Below are 14,862 nucleotides of genomic sequence, written 5' to 3'. Positions count from 1 at the left end.
AAATAATAGAACATAAAAAGAAGTCGGCGCTCGTACCTCGTTCCCTTTCGCGTGTCATTCAGATGGAGCTTCTGCTCGCACACCCATCAAGCAGGCTATACGTACACGAGTAGATCACGATACACGCTGGTAAGCTGTTGAGATTGCTCTGTTTACACAATAGGCGTGCTACCGAGCTGAACCGCTTTGCGTTTCGGCAGGACAAGCGGGAAACCAGGTCGCGACAGCGTCCGCGGAGACGAACTTGCAGGACTTCGGGCCTACTGACGAGGGCTGGAATTGTGGACGAACATCATTCGAAGAGACAGAGCGTGCAGTCGTCTCTTTTTTCGCAAGCGTGAGCCATGGCCAATGCAAAGGACGGGCAGAGTCATGGCACAGCGTTACCAAGACGCTGCCGCGCGTAATGCAATGGCAAAGACTCTGCACAAGATGAGCCAGAGCTTGAAGCCCATCTCGAAGCTCAGTGGGACATTTGGGATCCGCTTGCAAAAGTGCACTTGGGTCAGATCAGTACCTGAACTCGAAGCGTACAGCATTCGAGCTTGGATGCTGACAATGCCGATCTGACAGAGGTTCATTCACGAGTCAATGGAGAGGCGGAAGAGAGTGCCCAGGCGTTGTTGTCGGCGTTGCCGAGGGACAGTGATCGACAGCGTGCGCGGCTTGGCCGGCTTGTGTTGTCATATAGCCACACCAGATCACAGTGCGAGGTCAGTGACGTATTGGTACATGAGCCAGTAGAGACAAGCGGCGAGAGGCGGGGACAGCACTCGAGAGCAAGTTGGAAACGCGGACAGATCATCTCGACCACCACGTCGCCATCGAGTTGCTCGGTCGACACAGTCTGTACCCTCTCGACCTAGGTAGAGATTACATCTTCGAGTAACAGGACCTCGACAGCGTTCCCGCCGCGTTTCACCTCGAGTTTCATCGGGTGTCAGATCAACCCGCAACGACTCATCTCTCGTCCAGCACTCTCGGAACACTTCAATTCTCATGTGGCGCAACAACTCTCAGAAGACGGGCGCGAACGATGCACCTCTCCAGACTCAGCGTCGATGGGGAGGAGGAGCAGCGAACGACGTAGGACCGCCTGGACAACAGCCTCCTCCGCCTCAGCAACAGAACGGGTACGGTGGAGGTTACGGCGGTGGTGACCGAGGAGGACAAGGCGGGTACGGAGGAGGCTACCAGTCACACGGAGGGGGAGGAGGCTACGGCAACGATCGCGGAGGATACGGCGGAGGCGACCGCGGAGGAGGGTACGGCCAAGGGGGAGGATACGGAGGTCCTCCACAGGGATCTTACGGAGGAGGACACGACGAACAGCGTGGGCGGCCTCAAAGCAGGTTCGACGACCGCGGTCCGCCTGGCCTCCCTTCGGCACCTCCCCCTCCCCCGCCTGCAGCCGACGCTGCGCCCGGAGAGAGGAAACGCAAGAGTCGATGGGGAGACAAGCAGGAGAACGCAGCCCTGCCCGTCGCTATCACCGGAGGTGTGCAAGAGAAGGATCTCGAAGCCTATGCGCGTGAGTTGCTTTCCTTCCTTCTTCGTGCCCATCCGCGCATGTAAACATGCTAAATACTTGTACACGATGCGACAGTACAACTGCGCCTCGACGAGATTTCGCGCTCGCTGCGAACAGGTCAGGTGGTGCCGCCCGACGGTCAGCGTTCCCCTTCGCCGCCACCTACGTACGACTCGCACGGACGTCGTACCAACACGCGCGAGGTTCGATACCGCAAGAAGCTCGAGGATGAACGTATGCGCCTCGTCGATCGTCAGATGAAGAGCGACCCGAACTACAAACCTCCGACCGAGTACCTCATGGCGAAGCGACAGAACGCGGGCCGACCGACCGACAAGGTGTACATCCCCGTCAAAGAGTTCCCCGAGATCAACTTCTTCGGTCTCCTCGTCGGACCGCGTGGAAACTCGCTCAAGAAGATGGAGCGCGAGAGTGGAGCCAAGATTTCGATTCGAGGCAAAGGCTCTGTCAAGGAGGGCAAAGGACGACCGGGACACTTTGACGATGACGAGAACGACGAGTTGCACTGCTTGATCACGGCCGACAGCGAAGAGAAGGTGCAAGGCTGTGTCAAGCTGATCAACACAGTTATCGAGACGGTGAGCTGTCTCGAAGCCCATCCTGATCAAACTTGGCTCTGACTTGTGGTTTTGTCTTGCTAGGCTGCATCTGTGCCCGAAGGTCAGAACGATCACAAACGGAGTCAACTCCGTGAGCTCGCTGCGCTCAACGGTACCCTTCGAGACGACGAGAACCAAGTTTGCCAGTACGTCTACCTTGAGCTCTTTATTGGGGTCTCTCACTGATATCTGACCTTGTTGCCATCCTTCAGAAACTGTGGTGGCCTCGGACACCGGAAATACGAGTGCCCCGAGCAGAAGAACTGGAGCGCCAACATCATTTGTCGCATTTGCGGAGGAGGTAAGAACATATTGTCATTCATCGTTTCGCTGAGCCAGGGTCTGACCTTCTTGTTCAGCTGGTCACATGGCGCGGGATTGCACTCAACGACGTGGTGGACCCCCAGGTCAGTTCGGTGGACCTGGAGGACCTCCGCCAGGCGCAGCAAACCCGGTTGCGCAACAATTCGATTCTGAATACGCATCGCTCATGGCCGAATTGGGCGAAACGACGACTGCGCCGCCCGTTGCGGGTGGACCCCCAGGACCTCCCGGTGCGATGGACTTTAACCAGCAAGGAGGTCCGGCTCAACCTCTTGATGCGAACGGCAAGAAAATTCCTCCCTGGAGGATTCCCGAGAACTGGTTAGTACCCCTAGAAAGCGAAGAAATCCATGCCAGATCGCTCATGCCAAGCTGCTCAATGATACAGGAACCCTCCGGTCATTGTTCGCAACGGTCCCCCACCTCAATCGAGACCTCCCCCTCCCCCTGCTCCTTATGGAGGACAGCAGACGAACAACGGATACTCGTCGTTCCCGACGGCAAACTACAGTGCCGCTCAATGTAAGTCGTGATCCTCGATGTTGTTCTATCGTAGTGTTTTGCTGATGCCTCGATCTCTCTCAGACGGAGGAGGCTACGGCCAACCTCCTCCACCTCCTCCTCCTCAAGGTGGATACCCAGGATACGGTCAACCAGGAGGATACTGATCTACAAAACAAAACCCTCCGATCTGTCTGCACGCGCCCCCCGATCCTAAAACTAACCCTTCCTTCTGCGGTTTCTCTCTTGTTCTGTCTTCTCGCGGTTCTCCTCTTCATCTACTAACCCCAAAACTTTTCCTCTACTTTTGTCTTCTGCAATTCATTGTAACGCGTACGTGCTCAGGTATACGTCGGATAGCGATCCACTGGCTCGTACCCATTCGCTTGGTTGAGACTCTTTTCACCATAGTCGAATCGAGAACCGCGAGATCGCGATTTCCTACGAGATGCAGAGCCACGCGATTCTGGAGCCCGAGAAAGAAAAAAAAATCGCCCCTGTTGAGGCAACTTCACCGGTCGGTCGGAGCTAAAGATTTAGTTTGCGAAGTCGCTCGTCGCGGGTTGTCAGTCTCGGTCTCTTGATCTTTATCGCTCTCCTTCAGCATCGCTCTTTCCTGCTTTGCGCTCTCCGAGGGATCGTGCGATCGTCTTCAAGCTTGACAAGGTTCAACTCGAAGCTTCGGATCTCTCGAAACCTTATAAACCTCCACCCGGCGCGCGCGCGCGCGATCGACATTCGCATTCCTGGGGAACCTCAAGAACCCGTGGCAAATCAATCCCTCCCTCGTCCTCGTTGCAGTACATCCTTTCCATGCCATCTCCGACAAATCGACATGGAAGCGCCTTCACGGTCGTGTTGACGACACTGTTTACCACTCGAAGAGGGATCTGTTTGATCTCGGGCACGATCTTGGTCCTGTACCTCGTGTTCTTTTCTTCCTCGACAACCACACCATCAACGACGAGGCCGACAGATGCTACGACGGGAGTGAGAGGATGGGCGAAAGGGTATTGGCAAGATGTAACGGGAGGAACCTCTCGAGAGGAACCTTCGTTGGGTGATCTCAGATTGTTGAAGGAACAACGACAGCGAGAACAACAACGGTTGCGAGGCGAAACGGATCATCAAGACGAACCCGCTACTTCATGGCAAAAAGTCGAACAGCAGGAAGAAGAGACGGAACACAAGGTGGACTTGTCGACGTGGGAAGAAGAGGTCAACGATCGAGGGAACGAGCGCGAGAGCGATTACGAACCTGCGGTCGGATACGAAGAGGGGGAGAGACGGATCTTTGCTCCAAACGATCAAGATTCAAGTAGCGACGACCGTCATCACGTCAATGTCCAGGAAGTGGCATTGGCAGACTCGCCTCGAGTCGCGAACGAGCAAGACGCAGTCGATCGTGCCCCGCTCGCAGCTCTCGGTACCACCTCGTCCTCGACCGAAGAAAAAGACGACGACCGCAGCACGAACCCTCTTCCTCCAAATGTGCACCTGAACGATCATGCTGCTGCCAAAGTTCCTTCGAAAGACGGCCATCGATCCTCCGATCAAGATTCGAAACCTCAGAACGAGCGAATTGGCGGCAACGCGAAGAAACCGAAACCAAAACCCAAGAACGTGGCTGCCGGGAAACCGAAAAAGATTGGAACGGGAGGCAAAGTCGTCAAACCTGAACAAGTGTTGGCAGCTGCCGATGCTGCTGCAGCAGCGGAAGAAGGCACGTCTGGAGGTGGAGAGAAAGCGGGCAAAGTCGTACAGGCTGAAGCAGGGAAACGAGTTGGAACCGGTGCTAGACCTGGTGCGAAAGGGATGGGACTTGATCGGACAGACATGTTTGGTACGGGGGAACGGCTGCGATTGAGACGACGGAGACGACAGGAGAACTGGAAGAGATCGAAGGGCACGAGATGGTAATCGACGGAGCAAAGGCCTTTTTTCTTCATCTTGTTGTTACCAAAAAATCAATATGTAGAACTCGACAATTAAGTTACAATCGGTACACATCAGCTAAGGAGAAAGACGGTAGGGATATCTTGAGTAAAGGGGTTCCATTATCGAGTACAACAGTTATTCAGGAGAGAATTATGATGTTTCATCGCGTGGCGTGTTTGACTTTGAGGTCTTCCTCGGCTTCCGTCATCAACGCCATGAGCTTGTGGGTTCCAGTATTCATGTGTTCCTGTACATTCTCAGTGCTCAAGTCAGGAGACTGCCCAGAAGGGGTTCTCGAAGTTGTGCGTACCTTGTAACTCATGAACGAGTCCATCGCACTCTCGAGGGCCGCTCGGTTCGCCGCTCTGATTGCGCCCGTATCTTGATTCACCTGTCTTCGTCTGCAGGTGTTTCAAAATCGGTAACAATTCAATACACGACTCTCGAGAGCAACGGGTCCCAGAAAGAAGACTCACTCTAGAACGCGTTGATCGTATCGGTGAGTCGCAAGGAGCAGGGCATGATCGGCAGTCGAAGAAGCCGCGTGCACTTGCTGTTGTAATCGATCAAGTTCGAGGTTGGTCGCGTGCATTTCTCGCTCGATGCGCTGAGGAAATGTCACATCAGAACGGTCAGCGCGGGTGTCTGAGGGTACGAATTCAGGAGCTATTACGTACCTCGTTGAGATCAACCTTCTCCCGATCGACCGCTTCAAACTCGACGTCGAGTCCTGCCTGCACGTCTCCAAACTCTTGCAACACTTCCCGGATCCTCGTCATCTCCTCTTCCAAGCCGACCTGCGCTTCTCGCAGCTGCCGAATCTCGTCCCGGGTCGCACTGCGCAGTTTCTGCAGTGCCGGTTTGACCACGGTCGAGATGCCTTCTGGGACCGGGTTCTCGGCAGCGCCGTTCACCTCTTGGTTGAAGTACACGATCTCGGGCTCGAACCCGGGTACGGTGACGGGTCCATCAAGGATACCCAACGGCGTCGCTTTCGATTCGTACTCGGCGCACAGTTTCGCGACGCTGTCCAACTCGCGCTCGAGGTCGATCTCGAGACTCATCTTCTTCTCGGTCACGGTCCGGTACCGGATCGAACAGTCTTGCAACAGTTTCGTCAACTGTTGACGTTCGGCGTTCAACGACGTGATTTCGAACGGAGTCAGCTTTTGCGCTTTGACTTGCTGTTCCAAGCGTTCTTGGTCTCGTTGCTTTGCTTCTCGCTCGTCAACTGTGTAACCACAACCATGTCAGCATCTCGAAATACGCGTGGGCTCGAGCGAGTGAGAAGTAAAAGGGGCCGTACGAGATTCGGCAATGACCTGTTCAAGTAGTTTCCGCGTTTGGACGTAGCCCGAGTTCTTCTTGTGCATGTTGACAACATAGTCGTTCAACCGCGCCACGTCTCGCTGCACTTCCTCCTTCTTGTTGACGAATGCGACCATCGGATCCTGTAGCCCGAATAACCAGTAACTCAGTATCGAGTCTGGTTTCCGCAGCGAGAGGAAAAGAGTGAGCACGAACCTCGGTTTGGTTCATCTCTCGCCACTCGCGTTCTAGGCTTTCGAGTTCGCCTTGCAAGTCTTCGATCCTCCCTCGTTGCACTTCGGTGGCTTGGTCTAGGGGATGAAAAACGAGGCAATGAGTTTCGACTGCGCGAACCCGGTTCCGCTACAGGCGACGCGACTCACCCTGGTATGATTTCAGTTCGACGAGGTCATCCTGCCAACTGTCGTCCTCTTCGCCGTTGATAAACTTGTCGTAACTCGCCTGGAGGAACTGAAACCACGCGTGCGGGATCACCTCGTCGGTCGTAGTCGCGTGGTGGAAATCCGGGTTGGGCATGTGCAGTTCTGGGTCCGACTCGAACGCCGACTGCCTCGCCTCGATCACGACGACGAGCCAGTGGAGCATCGCGAGCATGTTGGGCCAACTCTGCATCGAGCCAATCGACTGCAAGTGACTCTTGGTGATGCTGTCGGTGAAGGGGTACTGCACGAAGCGCAAAGTGCTCAACACCTCGTCCTCGAACTTGATCTTGGGTTGACCTTTGACGACCGGGGGTGAGCCAAAGTTGATGCTCGGGTCAAACAGCTTGGTCAGAAAGCCAAACAGTTGGGAGAAGTGGGTCGAGGTCGGACCGAGCAAGTTCTGGAGCGAGAGTGGGAACGGGCACTGATTGACGCTCAGGAACGTCAGGATATGGTCGGCGTGGCGTTCCTGGGCACGTTTCGGTCGGACCTCGCGCGGGTCCTTGAGCGGGCGGGCAAGGGTCGAGGCAGAGATTGCAGCCGCGGCGGCGGATCCAGGGGTTTGTGGCGGGACGAGGGGCATCCCGCCTTGGATTCCTCCCATGGTGGACCGGCGGTAGGTCGAGATGCGGCGCTCCGAGGGCGGGACATAGTCGGGTGCGAGCTGAGGCGCGAACGATGCGCGGGACAGAGCAGGGTGGTTGCGTGACACCGAAGCCGACATGTACATGTGGTTCGCACGGGACGCAGTCAAGGGTGGCTCGACAACATTGCGGTTTGCGAGCTGGGGCGGAAGGAGCGAAGGTCGCGAGGCGAGCGACTGCCTCCCGACAAGCGAGCTCGAGGGCCGCGGGATCGACGACGGTACGCCCGGCGGTGGTGCGTTCGACTGAATCGTGCGCCTGCGGTCACCCATCGTGAAGGGAATGGCTCAGGCGGTGCGATGTTTGTTGATCGAAAGGTCAACCTGACCGCGCGCGTCTCCTCGGGCAAGGTCGCGTCCCTTGCGTTGGTGGTATAATCGCGTCGAGCCGAAGAGAGTTGGACTGCCGAGAGCGAGGTGAGGGAGAGCGAGACGAGTCGGAACAACCGCAGACGCGAAGACGCGTCGTCCCGATCGGGCGTATTCTCTCGCTCTCGACTACGAACTCGCTCTAAACGCTGCCCAATCTCGATTCGCGGTCGCTTGGATCGTATCCATACGCGCGAGCCGGTTGCACTCGCCCTCGGAGAGCTCGTCCCGCCCGTCCCTACGCGGCTCTCGGTTCCGGCGGCAGATGGCAGTCTCGGTCCCAGCGAACGCAGTCCGCGACCTGTTCCAGACAGTCGTGTTTCACCTAGACGACGCGATCCACCCAGAGATCCGACATGCCGTACGCTCGTCCATCTCGCTCTCGTTCGCGCTCGTGCGCCTCTCTGACTCTCCACGGTGCACAGTTGCATCGGCTGTTGGTCGAGTATGGAGGTGTGCCCTGCCTCGAGCCACTCGACCTGTCGCGCTTGACCCACTATGTTGCCGAATCGCTCGACTTTCGCCTCTCCCGTGACATTAGCGCCCATAACCACCTCGTCCTTGACGACGGCGACGACGGCAAGGCAACACACGGTAATGACAAGGGCAAGGGCAAGGTGAAGCGCAGACAGGCCCCTGTCAATGACTCGATCGGAGACGGTACCGTCAAAGTCGTCCTTGTGCGTGCCCATTCCGTCTCGTCTCTCGCCTTGTGTGCGTCGCTCATGCGTTTCTCTCCGTTCCCAGCCCGCATGGGTCACTCGCTCTTTCGACCTCCAAGTCGTGCAGCAGTCTCGGTTCTATTCTCCCGACCCGGCCTTGTTTCTCTCGTCGACCTGCATCTGCACTTCCCAAGTAATCTTTTCCGTTGCTCCTGCTTCTCTCCCTGTCGTTTGTAGTTGGCTGACCTTGCCGAGCAGCTTCCGATCGCAGATGATTTGGCCATATGCGCCGCGGTCGAAGCGTTTGGCGGACAGTGGCGCCGCGAGCTGACCCGCGAAGTGACCCACTTGATCACCGTGAGCGAGCACGGGCACAAGTACGACATGGCGATCAAGTTTGGTACCGAGCTCGGCATCGCAATAGTACTTCCACACTGGTCAGTGACCTTGGCTCTACTCAGACCCGATCGACTTTGGACTGATCCAATAGGGCACCACGAGTCCAGGTTTGAAGAGAGTCTCAAGTTGAACCAGTTGGTCCCACTCGACATTTACAGATTCCCGTCCCCTCCATTTTCGACTGCGCTTCGAGACTTGTCCTCGTCGAAACCGTTCCTCGAACGTCTCACCGACTACTGGAAACAACGCTCGGCGGCGGCTTCTTCATCTGCAGTCGAAACGTCGTTCTCGGCTCCCAAAGTCACCACTGCGACTGCTTCGATTCTGGGACTCGGTCAAGGCATGACATCAGGGTGGAACGACAAACTCAAGAAGGACGAAAAATACTTTCGGACCAACTCGCTCGAAGGGTTCCCAGCCCCGCTGCAGCAATCGCAGTCGAGACCGCTGCTACAGTCTCAAACTGCGAGTCTCGACGGATCGAACGAGCTCTTTCAACCAGGACCCCGAGATGCGGGCATCTTGAGTGGCAAGCTCGTGTACCTCTCGAGCGACTTGGGATGGAGTCCAGGGTTAGAAATTGCGATCGTCGAGAAGATCAAGGCGTTTGGTGGTCGAGCGTGGAGTTTCCAGTTGCACCAGAACGGCGACCATCGCGCAGGAGAGGGTCCGAGGAAAGGTCGCGAGCGCGACGACAGTTGGGCAAAGCGAAGAATTGCCGAGGATCAGCTGAGGCATGCAGACTATGTGGTCATGAGGCATCGGGAAGGTTGGGAGTATTGGCTCGTGAGTCTCGGCTCTCTTTCCCCATGCCCGAAAGAAATTAATGTATCGTAACGCACCCAGTCCTACGATCTCGACATCTCGATTGGAACCCCGCCCTGGTTGTTCTACGTCTTTGCTTCGAAAGCCCTCACCTCGCCGCTCTCTAGACTCGTCCACTACCCACCTCCTTCGAGATTCGGTGTACCCGAATTCAAAGGCAAGATCATCACGGTATCAAACTACACGGGCTTGGCTCGAGAATATGTGCGAAGCTTGATCGAGCTCCTCGGCGCTACCTATCAAGGCACGATGGCGAGGACGACCAATTTTGTCGTCACCGCTTCCGACATTGGATCCAAATGCGAACACGCGAAAACGTGGTCGATCCCGCTCGTCACGCACCTGTGGTTGGAATCGTGCATCCTGTCGTGGTCGTTCCTCTCGCCTGCCCTATCGGCATCTTACCTCGTATCGTCATCGAGTACGGAAGGAGGGACGTTGTTTCCGACAATCTTGGGGTCAAGGGCATGGACTCGGGACGCGATCGCCAAGTGGAACGAGATGGACGCGAGAAGGGACGAACGTGAGAAGGGCAAGAAAGGAGTCGACGAGTTGGAACTCGAGGAGGACGAGCGCTTGAATGATGCTAGAACATCTCAGTCGATCCGCAGGCCTCCTTCGCCGGCGCCACGACCACCTGCGCCAGTACGAGTTGTGCTCGAGACTCTCGAGCCGGATCAGTCGGAGACAAACGGGACTAAACGCCCACGCTCAATCACAAATACGACCTCAGCAGAGTTGTCGAAAACGGCAGGCGAGTCGGATTCGCCTGTCAAGCCGAAAGCGACTGTCCGAGAACCGATATCAGCTGCGCAAGAGGAAGACGTTCCGGCCCCGCCTCGAGCTCGTTCCAAGTCTGCGGTTGCTGTCGAGCCCGTTGATGTTCGCAAAGAACCGGCGACAACTCCAACGAGACAGAAGCCTGCACTCGAAAACATCGAGAACGATTCCTCTGCTCTGAGCGACAATGACGATCCCGACGGATCATCTTCTTCGACCTCTTCAGGACGCGCATCGCCACCGCCCTCGGCGAAAGCGATCTCGAAACACTTCAACTTGATCGACCCGCACAACTTGGTGCAACCGGGTTCGAAACGTGCCGCGGCGGGCAAAGCGCGAGCGGCGTTGCATGTGGCGATGGAGGACAAGAACCAGTTTGAACTCGAACAGAAGAGCAGTGCTCGAAAAGGCGGGAACGTCGGGGCGGGTACTGGCGTCACCAAGAAGCGGTTGAGTCAGGGACGGGAGAGTCACAGCCCGACGAAGCGAAGAAAAGTCAAAAAGGAGGAGGAGACCAACACGAGCGAGACGGAATTGCAGGAACTACAAGCCGACCAAGATCAAGAGGATTCAAAACCTGTGACCAAGAAAGGTCGAACGAAAGCCACAAGGGACTCGACCGACGACACGACCGATTCGGCACCTCCAGTCAAAAGGAAGAAAGTCGCCAACAAGGCCCTCGACAAGGCTGTCAACGCAGACGCACTCACCACGCAAGAAGGCGGTGCGGTCTCGAGCTTTGACAACCCGCCAAATGCGAAACCTGCTCTTCCTCTGTAAGCATGATCTCGCTTGACATTCGCTTGGCTCCGGTTCTAACGTATATCTTTTTCTGTGCAGCGGCAAGCCCAAGAAGAAGCTGAGAATCCTCTCGACTGGCCTGGGACTCGAAAAGACCTCGACCGAGATCAAGGTTGGTCTCTTATCAAGTCTGATCGCAAGTTCCTTCGAGAGACTGACGCTATTGACACAGGAATTGAAACGCTTTGGAATTACCTGGTCTGACAAGCCCCACGAAGTGACGCACCTCGTAGTCAAAAGTCTCTCGAGAACCGAAAAGTTCCTGTGCTGTCAGTCCTTCGTCTCCTCGATGCCTGTCCCGTTGATATGCTTGTTGACGTGGATTCAAATATCGCCAGGCTTGCCGTTCTGTCCGCTGATCGTCACCAAAGACTGGATAGACGCCAGTATCGAAGCGGGTCAACTTGTCGGCAAGTCGCAAGATATTCTTTCCATGTTTCTCCTTAGAAGACCCATACTTACGTACGCCGTGGTTCTTCCAGATGAGACCCCGTACCTGCTCCGAGACGAGAAGAAGGAAGAGGAACTCGAAGACACGCTCGAAGCGATCCTCGCGCGTGCAAAAAAGGGCAAGATGCTCGACGGTCGCAAAGTGTACATCACCAAAAATGTGTCGCCCGATGTCAACGTCATGCAGCGCATCGTTTCGGCTTGCGGTGGGATCGTAAGTCTCTTTCATGGGATTTCTTTCTGGCGATTCAGGTCAAGCTAAATACTCGATTGGGGAGCGATAACTAGGTCTCGACAAACGACCTCGTCAAGCAACACAAAAAGATCAAGTCGGACCCAGACGCACTCGTGGTCTCGACCCCGAAAGATCGTCGGGAATGGGACAAACTCGCAAGTGAAGGAGTTGCGATCTATACAGTCGAGGCCGTGTTTGTTGCCGCGATGCACCAGTCTGTCGAGCGAGGCTTTACCAACGCCAACAGAGTCGATCCGCAACTGTCAGAATGAGCTTCTTGGAAAATTGCAGTGTGTTGTTGTTCTTATCCTTACTCTGTGCCCGGAATACAAACCAGTACAATCAGTGCCGAATGAGCCATGAGAGCGCTTCTTCACATTTTGGCACTGGTTATCGGTGGTCTTGGGAGCAGGAGTGAGGAGATGCACTTTCCTGGCAGCCCTCGAGCGATCGAGCCTGAACTCGCAGACTCGCGCTTTCTTCCCGTGCGCGAATCCCTCCTACTCTGACAGCGCTCAACTCGAGATGATCGCATCGTCTGTTTTTCCTCTTCTTTCAAAGTTGTTGTGCTTCGGAGGTCACAAGCTGAGCTTGCAGCCGCCGAAATCAGAATCACCGGTAGACCGGGGAACGAGCGCTCGAAAGGAGAGCTACAATTCGCCCTCGAGCGATCCGACTCGGACTCAGAATCATTAAAAAGGGGTCAAGAGTCGCCTGGGACGATTCTGATGACGGCGTAAATGTGAGAGTCTTGCTCTGACGCGATCCGAGCATCGCGTTAGGTGTGTCACAACCGTTTTTGGCCTCACCAGACTCACACTGGCCCATTCATACTGGATCAATACAACTTGTACAGCTACGAAGGCTGTCTCACACTAAAGTCTGCGCTTGATCGCGAGCGGGCAAAAGACAGGCGCACTTGAGCGACAATTATCCACCGTGGGTACTATTTTCTGCACGGAATAGATCGCACATAAGACGAATTGACCGGATTTATGACCGTCTTTTCTGAATGGTTTTCTGAGCTCAGAGAATCCATGAATTCTGCGATGTTTTCTGCTCAGAAAAGTCGAGAGAGGAATTCCGCGCTCAGACAAGGTCGCAGAAAATCGAGCTCGCTCTCTGACCCAGCCGCGTCGAGATGCTTCGTGAGCTCAGAATGATATTGAATTTTGATCCGACGATTCTGCGACCTTTCCCGCGCAAGAGAGCCCTGCACGTGCGGCCGGGCGGTGAGGTTTCTTTCTTCTTCTTCTTCTTCTCCTCGAGCGCGCATTGTCTGTCCCCCTGTTTGCAGCAGCTTGGCGATGTTCACCGGAGAAGCGGCGATCCCAGGGAAGACGGAAAAAAAATTGGATGTCCCGCAGGACGAATCCCTCTTGGCTAGAGAGAAGGGCGTGTCAACCAGGGCTGTGCGTAGACTCGAAGGAGGAAACGAAGAAGCAAATTATAGAACAACTTAGAGCACGTGAATTCGTGTTGGTTATTTCCCCTGCATCGGTCTCTTGACGGCGCAAGAGTCGGACGTTCGCAGTGTGACGACCCATAGGGGCCGCCAATTTTGGAGAAGAGAAAATGTTCAGATACAAATAGCGCAAGAAATGTTAGCGCAACCAACTTGCGGTGCAAAAGAACGAAAAATGCTGAAAATCCTGCCTGTTTGGGAAACTCCCATCTCTGTTCCAGCAATCCGCATGCATACGCGAAGCAGTAACACTCGTCTACTGTCAATGCATCCCTTTGAGGATCTGCTTCAGGTATTGACAGCACTCGAGCTTCAGCTACAAGATTTCGACCGATACGAAATCAAATGGCCCATGCGCGAATCACGTGATGTAGCCTGAATCTCGCCACTCGGCTCGTTCTGATGCAGGAGCTTTAGTCTGCAACAGCTGGATGTATGTAAAGCATGTAGATTACCACGTAGACGACCAAGTGTGCGAGTGGCGGGCCGAAGACGTAACGTAGAGCTCGAGCCTCGCTCGCAAATTTGGTCGCTCTTTTTCGACTCGTGCTTCTTCTCGCGCTTGGCTCATTGCGCTCGCGCGACGCGTTTCTCGAATAAATAGACGCGTTTCTCCTCGAAAAGGACAAGTAGAGGAAACACGTCAAAATGTCAAAAAACGGAAACTGGTAACCCTTGGGTCACGAGCACGGCAAGTCATCAGCCGCAGTCGTGACCAGTCAGCCAGCTCGATTGCGCCTTTTCTCTCTCTTGTTTCGTACTCACGTCAACTCCTGGACCTGCCGGCACAATCAATCATCACCTACGTCCATACAACCTTCGTGCCCAACCCGATACTCGCTGTGCCGCAGCTCTGAGCGCGATTCTCAACGGAAGCTCCACCCTTCGGCTCCCTTCGCGACTCTTCTCTGCGATCCTACCACCTCGGTCGAGGGACAACTCATACCTTCCAATCCTCTTCCTCTTCTTTCTCTCTGCTCATCCAAGTACGACATGTCTGCATCGCTCGCTCGCACCGTCTTTCGACCCGCACCGGCCTCGTCGCCCCTGACATCGTCCGCGGCATCGCAATGTCCGGCCCGACACATCTTCCCACACGCGACACGCTCGTCGGGACAGACTCAACAGAGAAACGTCAACCTGATGGCACATCTGGCAGTTCTCGCGACCCTGCTCGCTTCGACTGTGAGTATTTGTTCCCAACTCAGACGCATTTTGATCTGGTCCAACGATCCTAACCGTGTTCGATGTGACAGCAATACTACCTCTCGCATCCTGACGCGCTCATGTTTGACCACCCACCGAGATCCGCGATCGGATGGGTACCGGCAAAACACATCGCTCATCGACAGTTGCTCGCGTCGGCCTCTTCTCCCTCTTCTGCCGCTTCCCTTCCTCCTCGAGCAGCGTACACCTCCAATCGCGTCAACTCGGCCCCACTGCCCGCAGCGCGCGAAAATGCCACCGCTCTGACGACTGCACTGTCCTCGTCCTACGACCTGCGAAAGCTTGCCATGGCATTCTTGAAGGGATCGGAGCCCTGAGCCTCCTTGACGACTCGATACCCT

The 14,862-nt window shown here is 55.5% G+C and overlaps 5 protein-coding genes across 5 annotated transcripts; 4 read left to right on the top strand and 1 right to left on the bottom strand.

Moving 5' to 3' along the window:
* Nucleotides 1–999: 999 nt before the first annotated feature.
* Nucleotides 1,000–3,143, top strand: JCM15063_001970 (uncharacterized protein; the record flags this gene model as incomplete). The annotated part of the gene is made up of 7 exons (XM_076679222.1): nt 1,000–1,531; nt 1,607–2,130; nt 2,194–2,297; nt 2,364–2,452; nt 2,511–2,796; nt 2,864–2,997; nt 3,061–3,143. The coding sequence occupies 7 exons, from the start codon at nt 1,000–1,002 to the stop codon at nt 3,141–3,143; spliced, it is 1,752 nt and encodes a 583-aa protein (XP_076533746.1).
* A 646-nt stretch (nt 3,144–3,789) lies between these two features.
* JCM15063_001969 (uncharacterized protein) lies at nt 3,790–4,896 on the top strand (the record flags this gene model as incomplete). The annotated part of the gene is made up of 1 exon (XM_076679221.1): nt 3,790–4,896. The coding sequence occupies one exon, from the start codon at nt 3,790–3,792 to the stop codon at nt 4,894–4,896; it is 1,107 nt and encodes a 368-aa protein (XP_076533745.1).
* Nucleotides 4,897–5,074: 178 nt separating this feature from the next.
* JCM15063_001968 (uncharacterized protein) lies at nt 5,075–7,581 on the bottom strand (the record flags this gene model as incomplete). The annotated part of the gene is made up of 7 exons (XM_076679220.1): nt 5,075–5,161; nt 5,225–5,315; nt 5,391–5,521; nt 5,592–6,145; nt 6,221–6,365; nt 6,439–6,533; nt 6,606–7,581. 7 exons carry the CDS (start codon nt 7,579–7,581, stop codon nt 5,075–5,077), a joined length of 2,079 nt encoding a protein of 692 aa, XP_076533744.1.
* A 361-nt stretch (nt 7,582–7,942) lies between these two features.
* Nucleotides 7,943–12,101, top strand: JCM15063_001967 (uncharacterized protein; the record flags this gene model as incomplete). The annotated part of the gene is made up of 11 exons (XM_076679219.1): nt 7,943–8,038; nt 8,103–8,357; nt 8,425–8,532; nt 8,598–8,776; nt 8,846–9,524; nt 9,585–11,119; nt 11,184–11,256; nt 11,317–11,413; nt 11,483–11,554; nt 11,627–11,808; nt 11,883–12,101. 11 exons carry the CDS (start codon nt 7,943–7,945, stop codon nt 12,099–12,101), a joined length of 3,495 nt encoding a protein of 1,164 aa, XP_076533743.1.
* A 2,186-nt stretch (nt 12,102–14,287) lies between these two features.
* Nucleotides 14,288–14,838, top strand: JCM15063_001966 (uncharacterized protein; the record flags this gene model as incomplete). Its single annotated transcript, XM_076679218.1, has 2 exons — nt 14,288–14,479; nt 14,551–14,838. 2 exons carry the CDS (start codon nt 14,288–14,290, stop codon nt 14,836–14,838), a joined length of 480 nt encoding a protein of 159 aa, XP_076533742.1.
* Nucleotides 14,839–14,862: the final 24 nt, after the last annotated feature.

The sequence above is a fragment of the Sporobolomyces koalae genome, assembly GCF_050403365.1.
Source record: "Sporobolomyces koalae JCM15063 DNA, S_koalae_JCM15063T_v1_ctg20, whole genome shotgun sequence".
In the NCBI taxonomy this organism is placed as follows: domain Eukaryota; kingdom Fungi; phylum Basidiomycota; class Microbotryomycetes; order Sporidiobolales; family Sporidiobolaceae; genus Sporobolomyces; species Sporobolomyces koalae.
The sequence above is the reverse complement of the archived record's forward strand: the minus strand, read 5'-3'. Positions and strand labels throughout refer to the sequence as shown.